The sequence below is a fragment of the Plecotus auritus genome (assembly GCF_963455305.1).
Source record: "Plecotus auritus genome assembly, chromosome: 11".
Lineage (NCBI taxonomy): Eukaryota > Metazoa > Chordata > Mammalia > Chiroptera > Vespertilionidae > Plecotus > Plecotus auritus.
The window spans coordinates 27596343-27621907 of record NC_137777.1 but is presented as its reverse complement, the minus strand read 5'-3'; the positions used below and the strand labels follow the sequence as shown (position 1 = coordinate 27621907).

Genomic DNA, 25565 nt, shown 5'->3' with positions numbered 1-25565 from the left:
ACTCCCAGTCATTTTTCTCCCACTACAAATTGGGTGTGTCCCAGAGCCCAGTCCTTGAACCTCTTCACATTCCCTATGGGATCACATTCAGTCTCATGCCTCTAAATACAGGGTGGGGCAAAAGTAGGTTTACAGTTGTGAATACATGAAACCCAGTTTATTCTCTTATTATTGTTTATAAATTATTGTATTATTTTCATACGAGCAACTATAAACCTACTTTGGACCCACCCTGTAAAATCTCTATACTAATGGCTCCCAAATTTATGTCTCCAGTTTTGACCCTTTTCCTATATCCCAGACTCACATAGCCACATTTCTACTCAGAAAAATCTGTGTCTAACAGACATCTGCAATAGAATAAGTCCATTTGAAGATGTTTTCCTTCATGATTTTCTCCTTCCCGCCCAACCTGTTTCTTCCATTTTTTCCCATCTCAATGAATAGCATCCCTTCTCTTTTAGTTGCTCTAGTTAGAAGTTTTTGCTTTATCTCTGACTCCTTTGCAGTGATATCAACAAAGTGATAAACAAGATCTCTTAGGTTGTCCTTGTAGAAATGCAAATGATGCAAAATTTGGGGAAAAGGGGAGTTAGCAGTAGTCACCTAATTTCCTTCTTAAGGTATAGCACTTACCTGGCACTAAATGGAGGTTCTGCTTCCTAAAAAGCAGGCCATTATTACAGAAGTGTTCCTTACACACAGATGAGTAATCATTCTGCTGGAACACCAGAACTTTCCTGGTTGCTTGTCGGATCCCTTTCTAGGAGAATCACTTTTTTATGAAATTAGAAATTTACATTTTAAAGGTTGAATTGTAGTTTTGTTTCACACTAAATTTAATATATAATTTACATCAGCAAAACTTGTCCTGTCCACAAGATGTCACTAAAATCAAAACTTAAAACAGTTTTCAATTTATAAATATGTTGTGTATTTAGTTTATTTCTAACTTTTATTGGCTTAACCAGTATTTATTAAGCATGCATTATTTGCTCATAATCACTGCAAAATGTTTATTTGAAAAGTGACATTCAATTTTCTGTCTGAAATATGACAGTCTGTTGCATGCTTCAGTGTCTCTGGTTCTATTTTCTATTTCTTTAAATCTTTTAAGGACTTGTTAGGAAAAAAACAATTTATGATGCTCTTCTTAAAGTAACCCAGTTTGCCCATTTTTCTCTTGCTATTTAGTTAAGTGTCAATCTATTTTAAATGTTAATTATTGTATTATTTTAATTTTGCCATCTAATTTTTCAAATAAATTCAGCTTCAATGGGAAGTTTAAAGATTCCATCTTCCCTCTAAATAGGTGTCATGGAAAGAGCCTGAACAGGGTTTAAGTAATTTGGTGTGTGAGCTTTTGGCAAATCACTGAATCTTAATGGGCCTTAACTTCTTCAACTGTAAATGTCTGACGGAAAGCTAAGGTATTTCAACATTCTTTGAAACTATATAGATATCTTGTCACCCTCTTTGTTATTTTGGTTCATTTGCCCCCAACTGCCTTAGTAACCTACCATGTGTCACTTTAGGAACTTTAGTCACCAAATGCTATCAAACTATCCTTTTCAGCACACTAACAGCAAGCTTCCCAGGTTTTCCCTTCACACCTCTGGATTCCCTTTCAGTCTAGTGAAGAAAGCTCATCTTCTTTATCCTCTTCCCTTTACCCTTGTCCTGTATAGACTATGAACTTCTCTCAAAATTCTTTCATTCAAAGTCTAAGTTCTGTATAGAATCACATAATGTAATCTTTAGTTTTCATATATGATGCTTATTTATACTTTTTATTTTTTCATTGGTGTTTTTCTTAAATAAGCTTCTAAAATCTTTTGAAGTTTATTTTTTCTATTAGTAGAATAAGCACTTAATAAATGTTTCCAATTACTTGATCTTGTCACATATAGTAACTCGTGAAAATTTACTTATTAACGTTTGTGTGTTTTTTAGGGGTTTTTTTGTTTGTTTGTTTTTTTAGATGAACAGCCAAACTTAGGGGTACTTTTCACTGGAAAATTAGTCTAATACATATATTTAAATTTTCAGGTCATCCCATCCTGTCTAATATGAATGTAGTCAGAGTTGAGAGTGACCGTTTAAATTTAACTAGTTAAATATGGTTGGAAAAAATATTGGGTTAGGGAGTTAAGCATAAGATCCTAGTACTCTCTTCTCTACATTTGAGAAGGAGAATATATTGTGATGTTTTACATTTGTTTTCAATTTACCTATTGGCAAAACATATGCTTTTTATAACTACATGCATATTGTTTTCATTTTCTCTTCTGTTTTTAAGGAAAAATTTATACTAGACATTTGAAAGTATTAAATACAAATACATTTTTAGTGAAGTGAAATTATTAATAGAAAGATATAATAGAAATGACAATAATTTGCCTTTAAAGATGTATTGTTTATATTGGCATCTTTATTAAATTTTCTTTCACCTTCCAGTGTTGAGATTTTCCAAATGGTTAGCCAACTCTTTCTATACTTAGATGTTGTATAAGGCAGTAACAGAAATCCATTCAAGGATGTTGATGTTGCACTGTGACTTCCTTTATATTTTTAATGTGTTGTTTAGATGTTGGTAAGCTTTATAAATAACCAAGGTCACTTTTGCTTAAAGATTTTTCAGATAAAAATCTTTTCTTTTTTTCTTTTTACATCTAGGTGACTGTGGTGACCATGTTGTCATAATCAACACAAGGCACATAGCATTTTCTGGAAACAAATGGGAACAAAAAGTATACTCTTCACATACTGGGTAAGACGATGCCATTTTCACAGAAGATAGGCAGTTGAAATGTATTACCTTAATAACACCATTGATCTTATGTAAAAGAAAAATGTCTTTTCAAAATTTGGCATTTGAAAAAATACTAATTTTACTCATGGTAATATATAATTTACTCAATCAAAAAAATACAAACCTGGACCAAATCAGAGTTATTACTAACAGAATTTGTTTTTCCTTGAAACTTTTCACATGAACTTTTCCAGTCAAGATTATTCTCATTTTTTAGCCAATATTCTCACTTCTTTCTTTCTGCTCCTATAATTCATCTGCTGTTTCCAGAACCATCCTGAACATCTGAAAGTACTTAAGATGTTTTAGTGGCGAGCAAAATCCCAAGTTTGGAAGATACCTAAAGTCTCCACAACATACCTTTCAAGTTATAGGTGTCTCTGCCTATGTTTGAATAATACCAGTCTCATAGCTCATAAGACAGCCCATTCATTACACCTTTGAAGTGCTATAAATTTCAGTAAGATCTTTATGCTATTGAGTCATAATCTGTTTTTCTCCTGCTTTCACATTAGTTTTATTTCTTCTCTTTGGGATAAAATGAAATAATTGTATCTCTTCCACATAACATTCTTCAGATAATTTTGAGACCATCATCAGCAGGTGCCCACTGGTTTATCTTTTCCTTGGTCTTTAAACATCTGTGGTTCCTTCCGGTTCTTTATATGGCTTCCCTTCAAATATCCCCACTGTATCTTTGTCACTCTTTTCTAGATAGAATCATTGTTTTTTGTTTCTCTGTTTCTGTTGACTCTTGACTTACACTTTGGACATAGTATTTTTATTATGCTCCTAATATTTTATTGCAATTATGTATTCAGCATTTATCTTTCTAGTTGTAAAAGTTTTAATGCATGCTAATGTTAGAAAATACAGAGAAGTTTAGAGAAGGAACTAAAAATTATCTTCATCCATTAACTCAACATTTTAATATATATGTTTATATCTTTTTTTACTTAATGTAAGTGTTATTTTCAGTCACTGTGTAGTAGTGCCCAATATAATTTACCCTACTTAATCATTGCTCTGTTTTTGAAATTAAAATTTTGACTTTTATAAAGAGCTGGAAAACAAGCCAACTGAGTATTGCATTACTCAAGTTGTTCCCCTCCTCAGAATTTTCATTATAAAGTCCAAACTTCTGAAATATAATATAAATGGGATTATGGTTTAGAAGTTGCCATCCTAGTGTTAAAAATAGATAATCTTTAGTGTAGAAGGTGTAAAGTATTTTTCCCCCCTGGAGAGAAAGAATACAAAAATAGAAGTCTAGACAGGTATTTCTTTTTCTGAATCTGAAATTCCATTCTGAAATAAGTGAATTTCAACTTGAAAATTATCTTTCTCAGCAAACTTATAAATATGCTTTCTTAAATTTATTCCTAAAAGGTGCTTCTTTAAGTCATCTTAAAAATGTTTTTAACTTGTTGAGAAGAAACTTATGAAAGGAAACACATTTAGGTTCATCTTAAACTTTTCTTGCAGAGTTCACTGATTCTGCTTTTTTTTTCCTTCCTTGAAAATCATTTAGGCTTTATTCATTCATCCATTGTAATAAAACCTTACATCTTAATATTGTTTTTATTTTAAATTTAAGCATTTTCAGAAACATTTTCTCAGTTGACTCATAAAAATCTTGAAATGTAGCAGGGGCAGACATTATCATTGTTCTTATATGAGTAAACTCATATAAAGAGGTAAAATGAGTTGCCTAATAATAGGTAGCCAATAGGAAATCTAGATTCCAGACTTTAATCTGTGGTGTTCAAGTGACGGAGCTACTAATATCCCAAATAAACACATTTTTAATTTCCAATTTACACATTTTATATATTTTTTTATCTGAACACAATGAAATATTTTATTACTTAGGGGCAACATATAACTCTTAGTTAATAGGAAATAGGATCATGGCCTCTTTAGAGTTTGAACTTTATTTCAGAACCAGATGGTCTACCATTGTTTTCCCCAAACTTGACCACTAGCTTATGCAGACGTTTAGTCTAATTTGGCAGGGAATTTTTACCATTGCTTTTTCTTTCTTAATTCAAACAGCGATAAACTACCCCAGGATAAATGAATGAGTGAGTGAGCGAGCGAGCTAATGAGTGAATGATGAATAACTAAATACCAATAAAAATATAAGTAGTCATGCCAAGAAATTTTCCAAGATGTGGAATTTTTTGTGAAATAATGATTGTTTCCCACATAAAAGAATAGTATTTCATATAGCATAGGCTACTACTTAATTTTTAAGACATTAATGAATAGTATAGTTTCCAGAAGCAAGTATAATTTCATAATAAAAATAGTTTTATATTATAAAAGAATATTCAAGAATACTATACCATAGCCTACTTCCAACTTTAACATCTTTGCCTCTTTTAATAGCTACCCAGGTGGATTCACACAAGTAACAGCTGCACAACTTCACCAAAAGGATCCAGTGGCAGTAAGTCTGTTGGATTTTTTTATTTTTATTTTTTTCTGTGGAAAAGCAGACATTGGTTTTTCCTCTTCTAATGTAGCTAGCATTCAAGACTATAAATTCTTCATGTTAACTCTACCACACAAGCTTTGGTAAATATTATTATCATTGAGTTCTATATATTTTAACATTACTGTTTTGTATGTTTTGCATTTAGTCAAGGAATTTTTATGCTTTTTAAAAAATTTCTTGACACCTGCAGGATCACCTAAAATATATGTTTGCTGAAAATGTCTTGGGTCGATAGGTATATACACTATATGTTTATCCATTACAGCAAACATGTTAACTATATTGTTCTAATCTTATATTCTTACTGACATTTTTTGTTCACTTGATTTATTGATTATCTGAAAGAGCTATATTAAAATTTCGCTTGTAGATTTGTTAATTTTTTTCTTGTAGTTCTATCAGTTTTTGCTTTGCATGTTTTGAAGATTTAGCATTAGATAAATTTAAGTTTGGAATTATAATCTTCCTAAATAATTGATGAGGGTGTATGCACTGTCCCTCTTTATCTCCAATAATGCTTTTTAACCTGAGGTCTACTTTTTTAAATATTAATGTAGCTCTAGTACATGGTCGGCAAACTCATTAGTCAACAGAGCCAAATATCAACAGTACAACGATTGGAATTCCTTTTGAGAGCCAAATTTTTAAAACTTAAACTTCTTCTAACGCCACTTCTTTAAAATAGACTCGCCCAGGCTGTAGTATTTTGTGGAAGAGCCACACTCAAGGGGCCAAAGAGCCACATGTGGCTCGCGAGCCGCAGTTTGCTGACCACTGCTCTAATATAAACCTTCATTTGATAGTATTAGCCTTATATAACATTTTACAGTTTTACTTTAAATTTTACTGTGCTATATTTTATTTTATTTTTCCTCATTTTCTTACCTTCTTTTGGATTGGTAGAGTTTATTAGAAGTCTAAGATTAATCAATATATTTACTTTCTTTCAAATCAAATCAAGGAGGCCCTTAGAAGGTTTTTAATACCCACTTTCCTTCACAATCAATGTTTTCCCTATCCTTAAGATTTTTTTAAATTAAATTTATTAGGGTGACATTGGTTAATATGATCATAAAGGTTTCAACTGTCATTTCTCCGATACAAGATCTGTACATTGCATTGTGTGCCAACCACACAAAGTCTAGATTTTTTAAAACCCTTTCAATTCAACATTCTTGTTATTATTTTATACAGTTATTATTTTTTTATGATTTTCTTTACTTACAATCCCTTCATGTAACTCAGCCTTCCTTCTGGGTTCAATTTCCTTCTTAAAGGAAACTTTACTATTTGTTTTTAAACTTTGATAGTACACCATAACCCTTACACAATTTATAGTTTTAATATTAAAATGTTTTTAAAATTAAAGTTTATATATTAATCAGATATCCTCACTGTACACTAGGAGGCAGTATAAATCATCTTTTTGATGTTAAGAATTTGGCATTGGGTAACATAGTAATTTCATTTTTTTTTATATAAACAAAGAATGAAATGTATTACAAAATGTTGGATGGAGGCTTGGAAACTATTTCAGAGTTAAATCCATTTGAATTATCACCTCATTAAAAGATCTTAATTTTTTTTAAAGTCCTAATTTTGACTCTGTGTTGGCATATTAAGGAAGAAGTCAATGATTTTACTTCCACTACCTGTCTGTCTGGAGCAGTGAGTGTCTCCCAGCAGACAATTTGTGAGTCAGTACTTAGTGTATGTGGCTTGTAAGAGAATGTGTTTTGTAGTGCATTCTTCTGATATTCATGGAGTAGTATTTATAAAATACATAATTAATATATTTAATAGTTATTACTAGGTTATTAAATATTTCAAAGCATTTTAAAATCACTTAGATTATTCTAAACTCAAATAAATATATTGATTCAGCCCTTCCCCTCTATCCTTTACCCCGCTGTCATATATTTTAGTTTCTGTAAGAGCTTTTGTATCCTTACATTTTTCTTCTAACATGGTTCCTTTCTTATGTTTCTCCACCTCCTATAATTAGTTAATAAAGTTATTTTGTGTGAATTAAATGGCACATGCCCTGGATTACCAGTTATCTGAGGAAAGTGATGTTTATTAACCTCACCTTATTTTATCTTTTTCACTTTCTGAATTCCTTAAAACAGTGGTCGGCAAACCACGGCTCGCGAGCCACATGCGGCTCTTTGGCCCCTTGAGTGTGGCTCTTCCACAAAATACCACGGCCTGGGTGAGTCTATTTTGAAGAAGTGGCGTTAAAAAAAGTTTAAGTTTAAAAAATTTGGCTCTCAAAAGAAATTTCAATCGTCGTACTGTTGATATTTGGCTCTGTTGACTGGGTTTGCCAACCACTGCCTTAAAGCATTTGCTTAAGTCTCTTCAGCTAGAATTACTTGATTGTATGTGCATGTTGCGTCCTATTTATTTTGGGGATATTTATGTTTGTGTATCTATCTTTTTCTCCTCTCAGCTTATAACCTTTTCACATTTTCTAGCTTTTTCTAATTAGACTGTCATGTTTGCATTTTTTAATAGAGTAAATTTTTAAAATACCAACTTGTTAATTCAAGTAAGTACAACTAAATTGTTTAAGAACATGGAAGCCAACTGCCATGTAATCTTACTAATAGAGTAAAATTGCTAAAGGGATGATTTTCTGAGGATATAGTGACTTGCTGACTTGCTTATCCAGAAAAGTTGCTGAATAATTCTAACATTGTCAGTTTCTACAGAAGACTTTTTAAAACATTAAACATTTTAAAGGCTAATTTCTAGATCAGTGCTGTCCAGTAAAAGTCTCTCTCTACCTTGACAGAAAGTTGTGTGTCTGCACTGTCAAAGATGGTCACCATTAGCCACAGGTGGCACCTGACCACTTAGAAAATGGCTGTGTGGCTGAGGAACTGAATTTTCTATTACTTAATTTTAACAATATGTCAATATTTAAATAAAGTCTCCAGAACATAAAGTACTAACAGAACTAAGCTAGGAAATAGATGGGAGAATATTTATAAGATGTCATTAGCTTTTATGTGTAGAAAAGTTTTGATGAGAAAATAGAAGGAATAGAAAATCCTTTTGTAGTGAAACCCTGTTCTCACATGAATTGTTTTTAAGACATTTAGCTGTAATGCATGTGAAATTATATCCTTGAAATGTGAGTACAGATATGAAAATCTATATAACACTCCAAATGTCTCCATCAGCAGTTTTGTGAAGAACTCACCATGTATTACTATACACTGTATGCCAGGAGGCCCCTGGGAGATTATGGAGCACAGGGTGACACTGTGTGGCCTTCTCTTGACAAAACATAAATGAAATCACTCTTAAACCAACAGTGAGGATAACCGTCAAAGGGGAAAAGTAAATCATGGAAAGGTTAGTTTGCCATATTGGTAATGGGTTTGGTAGAGAAAAGGGACTTTTTGTCTTCCTGGTAAATTATGGAGAGAAACACATGAAGGTGTGATTTTCTGTACTGTGTATCTATTCTGGGAGTTGGACTGCCTGGTTTGAATTCGATCATGGACACTTATAGATATACTAGAGGCCCAGCGCACGATTAAATCGTGCGTGTGTAAGGTCCCGTAGGCCTAGCCTGCCATCAGGGCCATGTCTGTGCCCCGCGATGCCTTGCACGATCCACCTTGCATGGTCTGCAGACACTGCCAGCGCCCCGCCCCGCCCCGCCCGCCGCAAGAACCGCTGCTCATTTGGTCATGATGATCACAGGCCTTTTATGATATAGATTATATCAGGGGAATTCTATAATCTCACTATATCTGTTTCCTCCTCTGTGAAGTGAGACTCAGCATTGTAAACAAGATCAAATGTAATGAATGCACTGACCACTATACACATAGCAAGTGCCGTGAATGTTAACCATTACCACTATTGTAGATTTGCGACCTCACAATTCGGTGTCATAACTATCTGTATGGTCAGGTTTAGTGTTTGAGACGGAAACCTCCTGCTCTAGTCACTATACAGTAAATATTTGAGCCATAGGTGTTTGTAAAAGCTTAGAGGACTTCTTAGTCTAGCTAAAATTGGCACACACATAGGTTATTTTTAATCTCTTCCTTTTGTCCTTTTTGCTAATTAAAAAATAAATTAAACAGATATAGAGCCAAAAGAAATAGTAATGTGTAGATAATAAAAGTTCCTTTTCTATTGCTGCCACATATCTACTCTGGTCTCAGTTTGTTTCCTTTCATATACCTATTGTCTTAGCCCACTGGTTGTCATCACTGTCTAATTAAATCTGCCTTCGTGATATCACAAGTTATATTTGTATGTTACTGAGTCCTACCTATGTGTTTTTCAGATTGTAAAACTAGCTATTTATGGCATGCTCCCAAAAAACCTTCACAGGAGGACCATGATGCAGAGGCTGCATCTTTTCCCAGATGAGGTAAGTCAGTGGTCATTGGTAACAACACTTATCCTCAATCAAATACTTTTTCTTCTTTTAAAATAATTGTGGTACTTATTTTCAATAGTTTCATGTCAAACTCTGAAATACTTTCTATACTTTATAGTGAGCTCACTCTGATAGCAATTGTTCTTATTTTAAGTCATAATGTGAGCTATCATTGGACTAAAGTAATTTCTGTTTTATTCATTTTAATAACTGCTTTTTTTTTTTAAACAAGGTACACTGGTCAGAGTTCCTGTTAAGTTGAGGATACTCATTGGTGATTTCAACAACAGTAAAAACTGTGCATTTAGTTTACATTGTATTTGACCAGTAGTAAAAATTCTGTGAATCATGGATTAATAACTTAGGTTTGGTTGCTAATTAGGTCCCATGATTTAACTTTGGGATACATGTCCCTACTCAAAAGTATTCATCTAAAAAATACTTGAAAAAAAAAGTATAAATATTTAGCTTTTCTCTTTAGTTCCATATAATGTAACTCTAGAGGTTTTGTAATAACATAGTTGATTCTAGACTCTGGAATTAGACTGTCTGGATTAGAATCCATGTCCCATAATTTTTTTACTTTATGGCCATGGACTAGTGACTTATCTCTGTTTTCTCATCTGTGAAATGGGTGAAATAATAGTACCTACTTTATAAGACTGTTGTAAGGGTTAAATGAGATAACATTTATAGGGCACTTAGATTAGGGCTTGGCACAATAAGTGCTAGTTGCTATCATTACCACAGTCATGATTATTGTCCTCATAGTTTCTACTAGAAGAATAATGTAGAATTTATTCCAAAGTATCAAGTCGCATCAGCTATTCAAGCCACTGTATTATGCTCTGTTATTAGCATAAAATCATGAGTAAATTATTCATGGTTTTATCAAAATGCTTAATTTATTACCTTTGCTTTGTATGAATGAGGAAAATAATTTTCTACTACTCACTTCACCTGGAGGCACCAAGTACAGGAACACTGTCATCACCAAAGTATAAATGGTCTTCATTAAATCACAAGAATTTAATAACTCCTCTTTCTGATTATGCTGTCGCATTTTTTTTATAAACTGTAATTTCTAAAAGACACAAAAGTAATATTATTTATCCCAGTTTTAAGATAGCCAGGTTTGAGTGGAGATGTTTTAAGTATTCATGGTAGTTCAGTTGAATAGTAAATTACTTAAATAATTTCAGAGTATAAAATAAATGAGCCCATTTTCCCAAGAATGGATTATTAAATATTCAAAAGCTTGACAACATTTGTTCTTGTCAAGGCATTCATGCATTGCTGATGGAAGTATAAAATGGTGCAAACCCACAAGGAATCTGGCAACTATGAAGCATTTCACCAAACACATAAGGAGATTCCTGCTCGATCTAGCAATCTCATTTTCAGTTGAAAATATACAAGGTTATTATTTTTACATGATTTATTATAGTAAAATAATAGAAATAAATAAATGCTTACTCATAGAAAATTGGATAAACTGTGATATCCATTCAGTTGAGTACTTTTCTAAAAATAGAAGGACAAACATTGTGACTTGATAATTAATGTTTTCTCCAGATATATTATTAAGTGAAAAAAAGCAAGGTGACAATGTAGTTAACTTACCACCTTTTGTATGCATATATTCATATGAATGTTTACACACATATCTACTATATCTGCTTTTAGCATAAAGAAGTACAGGAAGAATAAATGAGGAAATGAAGTTGGCTATTTACTGGCACGTGGGCACAAAGAGATGAAAGGAATAGGGAAGAAAATGAGATTTTGGGAAAAGAATACCTTTTAGATTTTTTACTTTAACTTTTAAAATATTTTATATATCTATATATATAAAAGACTAATATGCTAAGTGTCCCTCTGACCATCTAATCAGTTGCTATGACGCACACTGACCACCAGGGGACAGACGCTCAACGCAGGAGCTGCCATGACACACACTTTATAAAGGAACAGTACCACAGACCTGTGCCGACAGAGCAACACTCGGCTTCCCCCAAGTGGGACACCCCGGAGCAACACCCCGCCAAATCACAGCCAATGCTGTAGAGAACCCATGGCACAAAATGTGGCCCGCAACCCAGCCCAGCCCAGAAGCAGTCGCTGTGGGCACCGGGTAATGACGTCATGTAGCAACACCGGCTTCCTCTCCCTAGTGACTAGCCTCCTTGCAATTTCTTCAGCCCAGGAACATGACTTGCTTTATAGCCAGGTGCAAACATTTTACAATTTAACCAAATGTCTGTAAAGCATTTTCCCATGCCTCATCTCATTTGATCCTCACAGATGTCCTGGAGTAGGTAGATAGGAGACTTGGTAGAATCCAATTTTCTTTTCATTAGCCGGAAAACAGAGATTTAGAAGCTTAGAAACTTGACCCGACTGAAAAGTAAGAAATGGCGGACCTTAAAAATGACTTCAGGTTTTCTCACTGCACAGAATATAGTCAAACACTGCTGCAGTTAAATATTTTACCCTTTGTTCTCCCTGGGTGATCTACAACAATAATCTGCTTCATGTTGATATTTACTGCTGTATTACTGACAATTACCTGAAAAAGAAGTTGGGGTGCTTCCTGGGCTGGAAAAAGTTTAGCTAAATCGGAAAGCAGGTCTAATTAAGCAAGTTTATTCTATATCTATAAAAGGCTAAGTTGATTTATGCATTCATGATACATATAAAGCTCTCACTGGTGCCAATCACACATGTGTGTTTCGATCTGTCATTGTTGATCGTGAATTTGGTTGACACTTCTATAATAGAGAAAGGGCGAATAGCAATATTAAAATATTTCTTCTAATTAATTTCCTTTCATTGTGCATGAATCCGTGCACTGGGCCACTGGTTCATAAAATAAAATGACAATATGAACAGAAGTAAGCCCAGCAATGCCCGGATCTTATTTTCTAAATGCTGTTCCCTGTTGAAAAGGAACCTAGTTTCCTTTAGGAAAATGGTTGATTCTGATTCTGAATGAGAAAAAACACAAACTTATTGCAGAGTATACTCATGCAAAATGCTAAAATAGTAAGTAGCAGAAGGTAAGGCAATGCTCAAACACCAATAGAGAAATATCAAAAAAAACATAAGAGATAGGTTGAGAGAAACCAAGATGGCGGCATAGGTAAGCACCTAAACTGCTGCCTCGCACAACAATTTCAAAACTACAACTAAAAGACAGAACGGACACCATCCAGAACCACAGGAAAGCTGGCTGAGTGAAAATTCTACAACTAGAAGGAAAGAGAAAAGCTCACAGAGAATTGGAGGTACGGCAAAGGGTCTTTGTGCGCGCAGAGAGGAAGGGCGGCTGAGAGCCTGGCTGACTTTCTCTGGCAGAAGGGGGAAGGAAGCCCCCAACCGCACTGAACCCCAGTTCTGACTGCACTGAACCCCAGTTCCAGGCGAGCCCCTGGGGACCCACGCTCTTACGAGGGGAGTCTGGACTCTCGGGCGGAGACTTGGGAGCCGGGGAAGGCGGAGGACTAAAAGCGCGCACGCGCCAGTGCGCACAAAGGCTCCAGAGGTTGCCACAGGCTTTCCCTAGTGGAAGGGAGTCAGAGGCTCCTGAATGCACTGAGCCCCAGTTCTGACTGCAGTGAACCCCAGTTCCAGGCGAGCCCCTGGGGACCCACGCTCTTGTGGGGGGAGTCTGGACTCTCGGGCGGAGACTCCGGAGCCGGGGAAGGCAGAGGACTGAAAGCGCACGCGCGCGTGCCAGTGCGCACAAAGGCTGCGGAGGTTGCCACAGGCTTTCCCTAGTGGAAGGGAGTCGGAGGTTCCTGACTGCACTGAACCCCGGTTCCAGGCGAGCCCCTGGGGACCCACGCTCTTGTGGGGGGAGTCTGGACTCTCGGGCAGAGACTCAGGAGCCAGGGAAGGTGGAGGTCTGAAGGCACGCACATGCGCGCAAGGGTAAGGCTGACGGGAAGCCAAGACTGAGACTCCACCCCATCCTAGCTGAGCACAGAGGCTATTGCAATTTGGCAAGTCTAATCCTATAAGGCTGTCTCCAGCACCGAACTTCTCCCAGCATAGACACAGCTGATTCTTACAGCCAACTGGCCTGGAGGTCAATTTTTCCCAGTGATACCAACAACAATCAAGACTTAATTACAACAAGGCTGTACACACAGTCCACAAAGGGGTGCACCAAGAGTGTCCACCTCAGGTTAACTGGGGAGGCAGACCCACTGGGCCATATTGGAAACCTAGCACACAAATCTACCTTACCAACTCAGGGAAGCAGTGAAAATGCGGCGTCAAAGAATCAGATCACAAACGAAAGAAATGGAGGAAAACAAACGACTGGATATAGAATTCAAAACCACGGTTATAAGGCTTTTTAAGAATATCCTAGAAAAGGCCGATAAATATAACGAGACCCTCGAAGATATGAAAAAGGACCAACTAGAAATTAAACATACACTGACTGAAATAAAAAATATTATACAGAGACCCAGAAACAGAATAGAGGAACACAAGAATCAAGTCAAAGAATTGAAATACAAAGAAGCAAAAAACACTCAACCGAAAAAGCAAAAAGCAAAAAAAAAAAAATCCAAAAAGTTGAAGATAGTGTAAGAAGACTCTGGGACAACTTCAAGCGTACCAACATCAGAATTATGGGGGTGCCAGAAGAAGAGAGAGAGCAAGATACTGAAAACCTATTTGAAGAAATAATGACCGAAAACTTCCCCCACCTGGTGAAAGAAATAGACTTACAAGTCCAGGAAGCGCACAGAACCTCAAACAAAAGGAATCCAAAGAGGACCACACCAAGACACATTATAATTAAAATGCCAAGAGCAAAAGACAAAGAGAGAATATTAAAAGCAGCAAGAGAAAAACAGTTAATTACCTACAAGGGAGCACCCATACGACTGTCAGCTGACTTCTCAACAGAAACTATGCAGGCCAGATGGGAGTGGCAAGAAATATTCAATGTGATGAATAGCAAGAACCTACAACCAAGATTACTCTACCCAGCAAAGCTGTCATTCAGAATTGAAGGGAAGATAAAGAGCTTCACAGATAAGAAAAGGCTAAAGGAGTTCATCACCACCAAACCAGTATTATATGAAATGCTGAAAGGTATTCTTAAAGAAGAGGAAGAAGAAAAAAGTAAAGAGAAAAATTATGAACAACAAATACATATCTATCAACAAGTGAACCTAAAAATCAAGTGAACTAAAAACCTGAGGAACAGAATAATCTGGTGAATATAATAGAATCAGGGGCATAGAAAGGGAGTGGACTGATAATTCTCAGGGGGAAAGGGGTATGGGGGGGTTCATGAAGTGACTGGACAAAAATCATACACCTATGGATGAGGACAGTGTCGGGGAGGTAAGGGCAGAAGGTGGGGTGGGAACTGGGTGGAGGGGAGCTATGGGGGGAAAAAGGAGAAATAATTGTAATAATCTGAATAAAGATTTATAAAAAAAAAAAAAAAAAAGGTTGAATTGGTGCCTACTGACCACATATAAGACTGTGTTAGCCTTAAGATGAATAGTAGTGATAAATATGTTGAATAGAAAACAAAAGTCTATGAGCCCACAATGACAGTCTAAAATTTTTCTTAACTTGTTATAATTTGTCTTCTCCTATCTGGAAAAGGAAAAAGCTTTTCTCTAGAGAAAAATGTCATCTAAAAAAATGTAGGAATGATACTGAATTTAAAAGCTGACCATTATCAGCATATTCTGTAGTCATCAGGGAAAAGATTATTGTAGAACAGGATATTTACAGTTTCAAGACATCATGCCACAGAGAAAAGATACTATTTGAAGAAGAAAAGGTACTTTTATATTAAAGCTATCTGGTAGACAGACACCAACCATAACCAAGAGGTCAAACATACCATCGTTATGGGACAAACTGACATCATGTTTTTTCTGGAGTGTGGGTTACAAGTTTGTAGCACCGTAAGTAGTAGACCCAGTACATGCACTCATCAGTTGAAAAATCATGAGAATGAGCCAAGGCAGTGCCTTTTTGAAGTTGAAAGGAGGGGAAAACATTAAGTTATACATATGTGTGTATATTTAAATAGAACTTAGTGACTTCATAGTTTTCAGAATTGAAGACATCTAATTTATCATATAAATATGTTTGTTAAGATTTAAATATGAAATATATTACTATATGGAGATTTCATTGATCTAATCTACTTTTCAGGGTTTTTTCCAAAGTTTATTTTTTTCTCACTTTATAAATATTGCTTTTATCATTTGTTTAATACTTACTAAGTATTACTAATTTATTACTAAAGAATATGTTTTAAGAAAACTTAAGCCTAAATTTTCATTTAATCCAGGATATACCAGAAGATATTCGTAAGAATTTAGTGGAAGAGCTTCCACAACCACGAAAAATACCCAGACGTCTAGATGAGTACACACAAGAAGAAATAGAGGCTTTCCCAAGAGTGTGGACTCCGTAAGTCTTTCTCTTTCCCATCTTTGTTTTTAATGTTTTTTTAAGCTGAGTTTAGTATCCCCTCTTAAATGATAAGGCTCTTGAAGAGTGAACTCTTTTTTACTTCCTTGGATACCCTTTGCAGCATCTACCCGCAAACAAACTCTAGATGTAGATAGTTTCTAAGTCTTAAGACCTTGCTAGGTAAATGCAAAGGTGCTCAGAGGTGCCTATGATGGTCAGATATTTTGTTTGGGGGTGACATTATTTGGATTAATTATAGTCTCTTAGAATGATAAATGACTTGTCATTACTTAAAATGATTTCCATTTTCCAGATTGCTTCACTAAGCCGAGGCTTTTATGTAATGAAAAGTCCTTAATCCTAGATACTTATAGATAGTCTTAATCCAAATTGAAAAACAAAAAACTTTTCCTCTTTTCTGTACAGTTCCCTATACCTCAGGTCTGGAAAGCTGCTTAGATTTGACAGACTCTCTCTCATCTGATTGCTTCCAGGTTTCTTTGCCTGGCCTTCCACCTCTTCATGACCTGGCTCCTCCCTATCTCCTCAGCTTAAATTCTTCCCACTCCACTGCACTGTTCAAGCAATAGCAGGCTGCTTAAGACTGGCAGTCTTTTTGTCCAATTTAACTCTTCCTTGCTCTTGTTTTGCTCTTATGTCTGCATGAAATAAGTCCCTCGCCCTTTCTTTTCATTCCAGGTTTCCCTGTAGCAGGAATATGTACTAGATACCAGGCTCTCCTTTATGCTATTAAAGTTGTGATCTTCCCTCACAAGTAGCCACACAACATACAGGGTGGGGCAGAAGTAGCTTACAGTTTGTGAGTTCGCAAAACACAGAGTTTATTCTTGTATTATTACTTATAAATTGATGTATTATTTTCCATCTGAGCAACTGTAGATCTACTTTTGCCCCACCTGATATATTAACTTGTGGTCCCAAAATAATTAGGTATGAATAACTTAGTAAAATTTGAGGATATATCATGATATGTGTACTGGTTATTAAACATAAACCAGTTAATATTTTATTCTGCACTTTAGAGCTAACATCAAGTCTACTTAGTTTTTATTACTGTGGAATGTATGTAATAAGGAAAAAGTTTGCATTTTTGGATTAACCAAAAATTATCTAAGAAACAGATGATCTTTTAGTTCAGGACTAACAGAGCTTTCCACAGTGATGAAAAAGCTCCAAATCAGACCTGTCTACTGTCGAGGCTTTTGGCCACATGTAGCTCTTGAGTACTTACCCTGAGCTAGTATGACTGAGGAGCTGAATATTTAATTATATATAATTTTAATTAATTTAAATTTCAATAGCCTCATGTGGCAGTGACTACCTTAATGGACTATGCCATTTTAGTTGTTTGCAATGTCATAAAGTTGTAGTATTGAATGTTATTATGTACACTAGAATTAACTTATTTGAGGTATCCTGCAATGCAGTCCATTGAAAATGGGATTTCTTATTACTGGTACATTTGCTTTCATATGGAAAAAAAGTTTTTCCTCGTTTTGGAGAAGGAACTTGCTTAAAATATGCTTCTGTTCCACCCAAAATAGCTAAGCCAAGAATATAATCTTTTTTTCGAATGTAGTAACTGGAATTTATCCAAGATAGATCTGCTGGTGAATCTGCAGAGACTTGACTCAAACAGATGTACCTGGATTGCATCATAAATAAATGGACACGAAAATAGCTTGTTTTGTTTTTTGTTTCCCTAGCAATAAAACTTGAAATATTTTCATAATATAAAAATGTACATTTTGTAATTGGAATTATCATTAGCTTTTGGTTAAATATTAGTTTTTCTACTAGACAGAAAGCTATTGAGCAACAATAATAATTGTCAAACTAAGCTTTGAACCCATTTGGTGATTGACAACATTTTTAAAATCTTAATTAAAAGCTACCATTGTTGGAATTTAAATTATTTTAATTACTTACAAAATTCTCTCAGGCCTAACTTCAGCAAACATGAGATTTTTTTATGCTAGTTGTTTAGTCATTTTCAAAACAATCTTACCTAATAATAGACAAACATGTAAATTGACCATACCTCCGCTATGCCACCAGCCAATCAGGAGTGATATGCAAATTAACCCAACAAAGATGGAGGTTAATTTGCATGCACAGGTGCCAAGTGATGGGGGCGACGTCGCAGGCATTCTGCCCCACCCCTGGTCTCTCAGGGCCTCTGGGCAGCGTGGGAAGGTGGCCCCCGGAGCAGAAAGAGGCAGCTCCGGGGCCTGAGCTGGAAAGGGGCTGGGCCGGAGTGGAAAGGCAGTGCAGGCAGCCAGGGAAAGGAAAGCCCATTCTAGCATGAATCTTTGTGCATCAGGCTTCTAGTGGTAAATAAGAAGGAAAGAACTAATTTTTGAGAAAACTATAATTTTTTTTATAGTTAAAATCCATTTTTTCATATGAGAAGTATTGACTATATGCCTCACTTCTTAAATTAATGGACACACTTGATAGATTAGTACTTTTACATCTTATGGATATATAAATGTGTTATATGTTATGAAGTTACATTTTGGGCTTTTTGATGGTACAGAGTAGATGTGTGTTTGCCACGTGTAAGTGTGTGAGGTGTTCACTTAGCACTTATTTCTCAAAGAAACAACAACAGCACTATCCTTTTTTCAAAATTTGCTGAGATTATAGCTTTCAAATGGTTATAGCTTTCAAATGGTTAGCTTATTTCATTACTATCGATAATTATTTCCATAATCATTGCAGTTTTGCCAACACATTACAAAACCACAATAATCATGGAAATCATACTGCTAGCACTGTAATGGAAATGTTTCATTATGTAGGTTAAAAATAAAACTTGGATCATTTTAAGCTCTTTGTTTTTTGGGTTTTTTTTTTAATTCTGTAAGAGAACTTTCTTAGGAAAAACTAGGTATGTGAAAATTTTCAACTAGAATTGCTTCTCATTATCCACAGTGATAAAACCAAACAAAAAAAAAATGGATTTTTATGTCTCACACATTAAGTCAGTACTGTTTTATTTTAAACAAAATCCTCACCTTTGTAGAGAAACTAAATGTGGAAAGTTTCAGCATCAATAAATGCTTGAAAACAGATGTTTATTATGAAAAACCCTTGTTCATAGTGTTTAATGCCCTTCACAGAATGTGCTATTAGAAGTGTGACCACCAGGGGGAGAGAGGGTGGTAGGGATGAAAGGGAGGAGGTATGAGGATAACCATGATCGGCCCTAGAATTCTCTTCCCTGAAAGTAGGATTATGTTTAGGTTGTTTTATAGGTAATCCAGGCAGCTCTGGGAAAAGAAAAAGGGGGTTCCAGATGCCAGAACATTAGCACTGGAAAGGCAACCTGTTGAGCATCCTGTCCAGTCTATAGCTCTAGGACACAGCAGAGATGTAAGCCTAGTGTGTGCCCTCTCATGCAAAAGCTTTTAATCCTAAACATTTACAGGTTTCTAGTTTTTGTTAAATTCATATCCAGAAAAAAACTATTTTTACTTATGCCTTTATAAAATGTGCTTCAGATCAGAGACTTAATTACAGACAGTGGAGAAGGATTTTTACCTTTTCAAAACCCATGAGGAGCAAAGATCTAGACATCTTCAAGATTTTCCATAATTTCATGCTAGTCCAGTCATGTAACATTTTCCTACAAGATTTAACTTAATTCGCTACTCTTCAGTATTAGCTGGACCTGGGAGCAAGGTTGCATTCCAACTTTCCCATTCATTTTAACCAGCTCAGCATTGGCTCAAACCATATACCTCAGTATTTCCAGTGCTGAATTTTGCTCAAATTAGGCATTCTAAATTGTTCTAAACTGTTCTTTTGGATAGGAACAGATTAGAACTAGTTGTTAAAATAAAAAGCAATCTCTCTTTAAATGATCAAAACCAAATCATTTACTATTTTAGCCAACAGAATTTAGGATTTTAATGCAATAATTGAATGTAACAATTCCTGTTAGTTTTAATTGAATGAACAATAATATGATTTAAACAAATTTTTAAGTCTTTTGAGTTTAATTTTTTTTTCTTAAAGCACTGTTGAGCCCGGCTGGTGTGATTCAGTGGTTGAGTGTCGACCTATGAATCAGGAACTCACGTTTCTGATCAGGGCACATGCCTGGGTTGCAGCCTTGATCCCTAGTAGGGAGTGTGCAGGAAGCAGTCAGTCAGTGATTCTCTCTCATCATTGATGTTTCTGTCTCTCCCTCTCCCTTCTTCTCTGAAATCAATAAAAATATATTTTAAAAAAATAAATGCACTGTTAAACTTTTTCTAATCAGACTGGTGGTGCGGGGCCAGGAGAAATGAGTGTAAAGGCAACATTACTCTGCCTAACTGTTACCTGGACAGCCTTTAGTTCAAGGAATATGTGATGTCACCGGATTTCCTGGAATGGTTAACTCTAAATAATCTCATCTATACAATGGAAATGACTTAAAACTCGAGCAAACCAAGCTTGTACTGTTTTTAAGATTACTCAGCTACCCAAATTTTATTCTAGTCTTATTTTGTTGGAGTAAGCATGATACTGAGAAATATGGTTTAGGAATGAAAAGACATAAGACCTATCTGTAATACTTTAGCAATAAAGATAAATTTTTTTAAAAAGACATAAGACCGAAGGGAGAATAATAAAATACTTTTGAGATTTATTACACTTACACCCAATTTTATGGACTTACAATGGAAATTCAGATGCTTTTTTCCCTTAGAAAATAAATTATCTTAATGGAGCAAATAATATTAAGTGTCTCTAATTAAACTGTATCATAAACTATGTGTTTTATAGCTTTATGTTTTATTTTATTCACAAACTAAATGGATTTCCCACCATTTTACAATGAAAACTAAAATCTCCCAAAAGATTTTTTCTGAAGATACTTTTTTGGAGAAATGTCCCATTTTCAAGATAATGTAAATGTGTTGGCCTCTATCATTCCCATGTTCTAATTTGAGCCTCTGCATTTTTGAGATGTATTTGTTTCATGTTAATGAAAAGTAGTTTTTTGCAAGTACCTAATCCCTTGGCCATAATATTGTGCACCACCACCACCACCCCCGGTGGCTAATTAACCATCTGCACTTAACCATTCTACTTTGTAAGGATTTGGCTTTAGTGTTTTTCACCAAAAACTTAGAAAATAATGTCTGTAGATGTTTCTCAATGAACAGTTAATGTCTTGTGAAATTGGAGAAATAATCTTCATCAGGCAAGTGAAAATGAAATAATGATTCATGAAGACATAAATGTTGATTTTTTTGTTTCAGACCTGAAGATTACCGGCTGTAGAGAAATGAAAATTGCAGAAAATCACCACGAGATGATTGAAACTTCTTCCTGATGAGTTTCTCCTGACCGGCAGGGCCAAGTGAAGCACTGCTGCATTGGGGTGGAAGCTGTTATGGGTGCTAAAAGGTGGAGGAGAAAGGTCAGGAAGGGATCTTCCTTCTACAGGAAAATGCAATAGAATATATTCTTTTATAGAACTGCTGTCATATAAATTGGATTTGAATGTTATCAGTGGGGATAAGAATAAAGTTGGCTAACTTGGCTAACTTACTTGGCTAACAATTCCATTTTGCATTTTTTTAAAAAAACTAGTCCTGGGTAGCATTGCAGTTAAAGTTGCCAATAAGGACCCATCTATGCACATCTCCTCAACTTCCCCACCACTCTTCCTGCCAACTGGGAAGAGAGCTGCCTTCACTTTTCCTTCTGTGACTACTTTATCTAATCTCCTGTCCTTCTAAAATCACCCTTCCTCTCAGCAGGGTAAGATTTCCCCTGAAGTATTTACAAACTGCTACCATCCTTTCCACATCTAGCCTCTTGGCCCCCATGACACCAAAATAAAGTAATGCCTAACTATTTCCTAGAAATCTCACTGCCCACTCTGTGCTGTTTGCAGACCACTGTGCCATGTCTCCATACCTCCATAGGCTCCTACTCACTTCTGTCCTGGGCACTTAGGTTGAGCTGCTGGAATAATCTAGCAAAATCTGGTCTCCAGAAATTAAATGCTAAGCCACTGTATTTGGCCATTTTTATGATGTTTTTTCTTTCTTTTTTTCCTTTCTCTTGCCCTAGCCAATCAAGGGGTGGATTTCAGACCATCTTTCCCATTCATTCAGCAAAGTGTATTGAATGGCTGCTACATGCCAGGCACAGTGCTAGGCATTGGGAAAACAGAAATTACACATCTTCCCCCAACACATGCCCCAGCAAAGAGTGTACAGGCTACTGCAGAGTGGAAAGGAACTATAGAGAGATTGTAAATATGTGCACCTGGGTGTCAGAGTTGCTGATGTGACAGTGTGTGGCCTCTGATGTATGTTTCATTAGCTGGCATTAAACATGAAGTGTTGCTAGAAACCACCTGCTAGTGTGCAGGGCACAAATGCTTTACATAAATTAATTCATTTAAACCGTACATCAACCCTATAATGTATATAGTGTTATCCTCCCCTTTCAAAAATAGGCATACTGAGGCAGCACTAAGATAAGTAACTTGGGCAAGGTCACAGAACTGATTTGAATCCGTGTTGATTGGCTCAAAAGCCCATGGCCTTAGCCACTGATAGATGAGAAAAAGTGTATTTATATTTACCTATCACAAATTCTGTAATAACACAAGCATAACCTGGTACAAGTCAACAGCTGCCATTCACAGCAAAGTGGCAGTTAGATTTAAATTGTCGGACCAAAAACAAAGGAAATAATAAAAATAAAAACTGTCGGACCAAAAAGCTGCACCCCTACTTCACCCCTGACCTCTGACATGGTCATCTTAGTTGGCTGCCCATAGGAAACAAGCTCCGAGCTCCTGAGGCAGCAGCTTTAATCAGGAGGAATTTTTGTCTCGTGTATCCTAAGCATCCTATGCCTGATACATAGTTCTGGTTTAGAAAGCTCATGTAAGAAAGCCCTTGTTTCCAACAAAACTGCAGGATTTGAAGAGGTGAGATAACATGTTCTATAAGAATATTGAGTCCAAGCATCATCATATTAAATATTCAACCGTCAACCTCGCTTGCTCTGGGTGAGAGCACCTTTGGTGAGGGGGCAGGAGGGCTGCTGACCCTGCAGACCCATGGAGACCTGCCATGGAGCTCTATGTTGGCAAATGAATGCTCCTCCCTGCTGTTAGAGGAGCTAACTCCATTTTGCTTTCGGAGAGAACGAGAGCAGAGGCTTTAGCACCAAATCAACAGGCCATTTGCCATTGCTTGAATGTTTACCAGCCTGACCTGCACATGCCCTAAGAGACCACAACTACAAGCAGCCAAATAAAACCACAACTCTGGTGAAGGAGACCCAGCAACCTGAGGGAGGAAGACAGCCTGAGCAAATGGGATCACAGCTCCTATTGAAGTAAAATGAATAGCCGAAACAAGAGAACTGAATAAAAATTCTTGCAGAAAAAAAAGGAAACCCTAATCATTTCAAGAGTCATTTGGGAAGGAAAAGCAAACTGATGTATATATTCTGTTATTATGTATGTCTGTAATATGAAAATTGGTGCACATAAAGAATTAAGTCATTAAAACCAAACAGGTATTTGCTCATACGCAATTTCCCACCAGGAGCCTGTGTGCTGCGCTATTGGGTAACAGCAGGTAAATGTGAAAAGCATCCAGCTGAGCATAATGACCTGCGGGAGAATAATACGAAACACCTTATCTCTCCACTTCACCCAAGTGCACCGCCGGCTGTCGTTTCTCAGTAAAACCTGAGGACGCGTCCTGATTAGAAGTAGCAAAGGCAAAAGGAGCCTCAAGTACTGCAATGTTTCGAAGTAAGAAAATGTGACATTGCAATGTCGAATCGGCCCAAAGTAATACAGTGATGAACACAGGAGACAACACCGAAAACGAACGCAACAGAGAGCTTCATCTTAACTTCCAGTAATTGCCTGCTTTCCTGGTAACTGAAAACGGAAAAGGCCTCCTCTGCAGTTGGCTGAAGATAACTGCAGCCTCACGCAGCATGAGAGCAATTGTGTCATCTGATCTCGGGGGCCACAGAACAGCTTCTGTAGGTGGGGCAGCAATGAACACAACCATGAGAGTTGGATTTCTGTTGTAAGCCAGTTCGGAGGAACGGAAAAACAGGACAAGAAATCACAGCCATCTACCCCATGTCATTTGAAAAATTGTAAACACCTCTACCAGGCAAACCATATTTCTCAAAATAACTCTATATTTAAAAGAATGTGTCTCTATTAGGGACTTAAGATGCTTAAATTAAAATTGTGGTAGTTTTCTTGTATCACTTACATGATGGGTCAGTGTTTGAGTTGTCTGCCCCAACTCCATTTTCCCATACATCCTGTTATTTTGGGAGCGCAAAATTCCATCGCACAGAAATTCTTTTAGGAATGCATACGCCACGTTGTAGGATTATTGGACATACGTACTCACTGTAATTACTGCTTCATCACATCCTTCAGCAGAAGTGGCCACAAATGAGATACTGTACAAAAGTCTGGTGCCATCTCCTTGTCAGGGCTGGGCCGTAGTAGGGAAGCACCTCACTGCAAGACCTCCTTGATAGGCAGAGCAACGCTGTTGTCAGAGCCTATTCACACCTCCAGGTGTGGGATATCTTGGGTTCAATCAGGACCCAGCAGGTGGGCCAACATATAGCTGGATTTGCAAGTCTTTAAAGTCATCCTTTGCCCAGAATGCAATCCTTTTCTTTCATATCCCAATTTCTACTCTAAATTTACAAAGTGAATGCTAAGGATTGTGGCTGGCCAGATTGATAACTAATGTCCCGATTTAGACATATGGGGCCATGTGCTGGCCCAGAGACTAGGACTGGTGGTCATGAAGCAATGCTGCCATCTTTAAAAGGATCGAAGGGCAGAATTTTGTTTCACTTGCAAGATTAACCCAAATGAAGGAGGTTTAAAAAAATATGCATGCGCAAACAAAATGGAAACAGACTCATAGATAAAAGACTAAAGTAGGGGGAATAGAGGGTGGGAGAAAAATGTGATTAAGAAGTACAAAGGGCCTGGCTGGGTTTTCTCCGTGGTTAGAATGTTGGCCAGCGGACCCAAGCATCTTGGGTTCGAGTAGCGTGTTTGATTCCCTGTCAGGGGCATGTACCTCGGTGGCAGGTTCCCCAGCCTTGGTAGGGGTGCATGTTTCTTCCTATCAATGTTTCTTCCTATCCTTTCCCCTCCCCCTCCCATTCCCCGTCTCCCTCTTCCTCTCCCTCTCACCCTCCTTTCTCCCACTTTCTCTTGAAATCAATGGAAAAAATAACTGTGTGGTGCCAGGTGGGTACTGGAAACATGGGGGAAGATCACTTTGTAAAGTATATGATTGTCTTACCAATACAAAATAATATTGAATGTAAACTGT

General features: G+C 36.5%; 1 protein-coding gene across 1 annotated transcript in view; it reads left to right on the top strand.

The window, feature by feature from the left end:
* The window catches only part of MRPL13 (mitochondrial ribosomal protein L13), a 28778-nt gene extending 5166 nt beyond the window's left edge, over nucleotides 1-23612 (top strand). The window contains exons 3-7 of the mRNA XM_080647267.1: nucleotides 2677-2770; nucleotides 5204-5264; nucleotides 9625-9711; nucleotides 16058-16179; nucleotides 21462-23612. Of these exons, the coding sequence (XP_080503393.1) occupies nucleotides 2677-2770; nucleotides 5204-5264; nucleotides 9625-9711; nucleotides 16058-16179; nucleotides 21462-21483 (386 nt within the window). The 3' untranslated portion in view covers nucleotides 21484-23612. The remainder of the gene's footprint in view (nucleotides 1-2676; nucleotides 2771-5203; nucleotides 5265-9624; nucleotides 9712-16057; nucleotides 16180-21461) is intronic.
* The last annotated feature ends 1953 nt before the right edge of the window (nucleotides 23613-25565 follow it).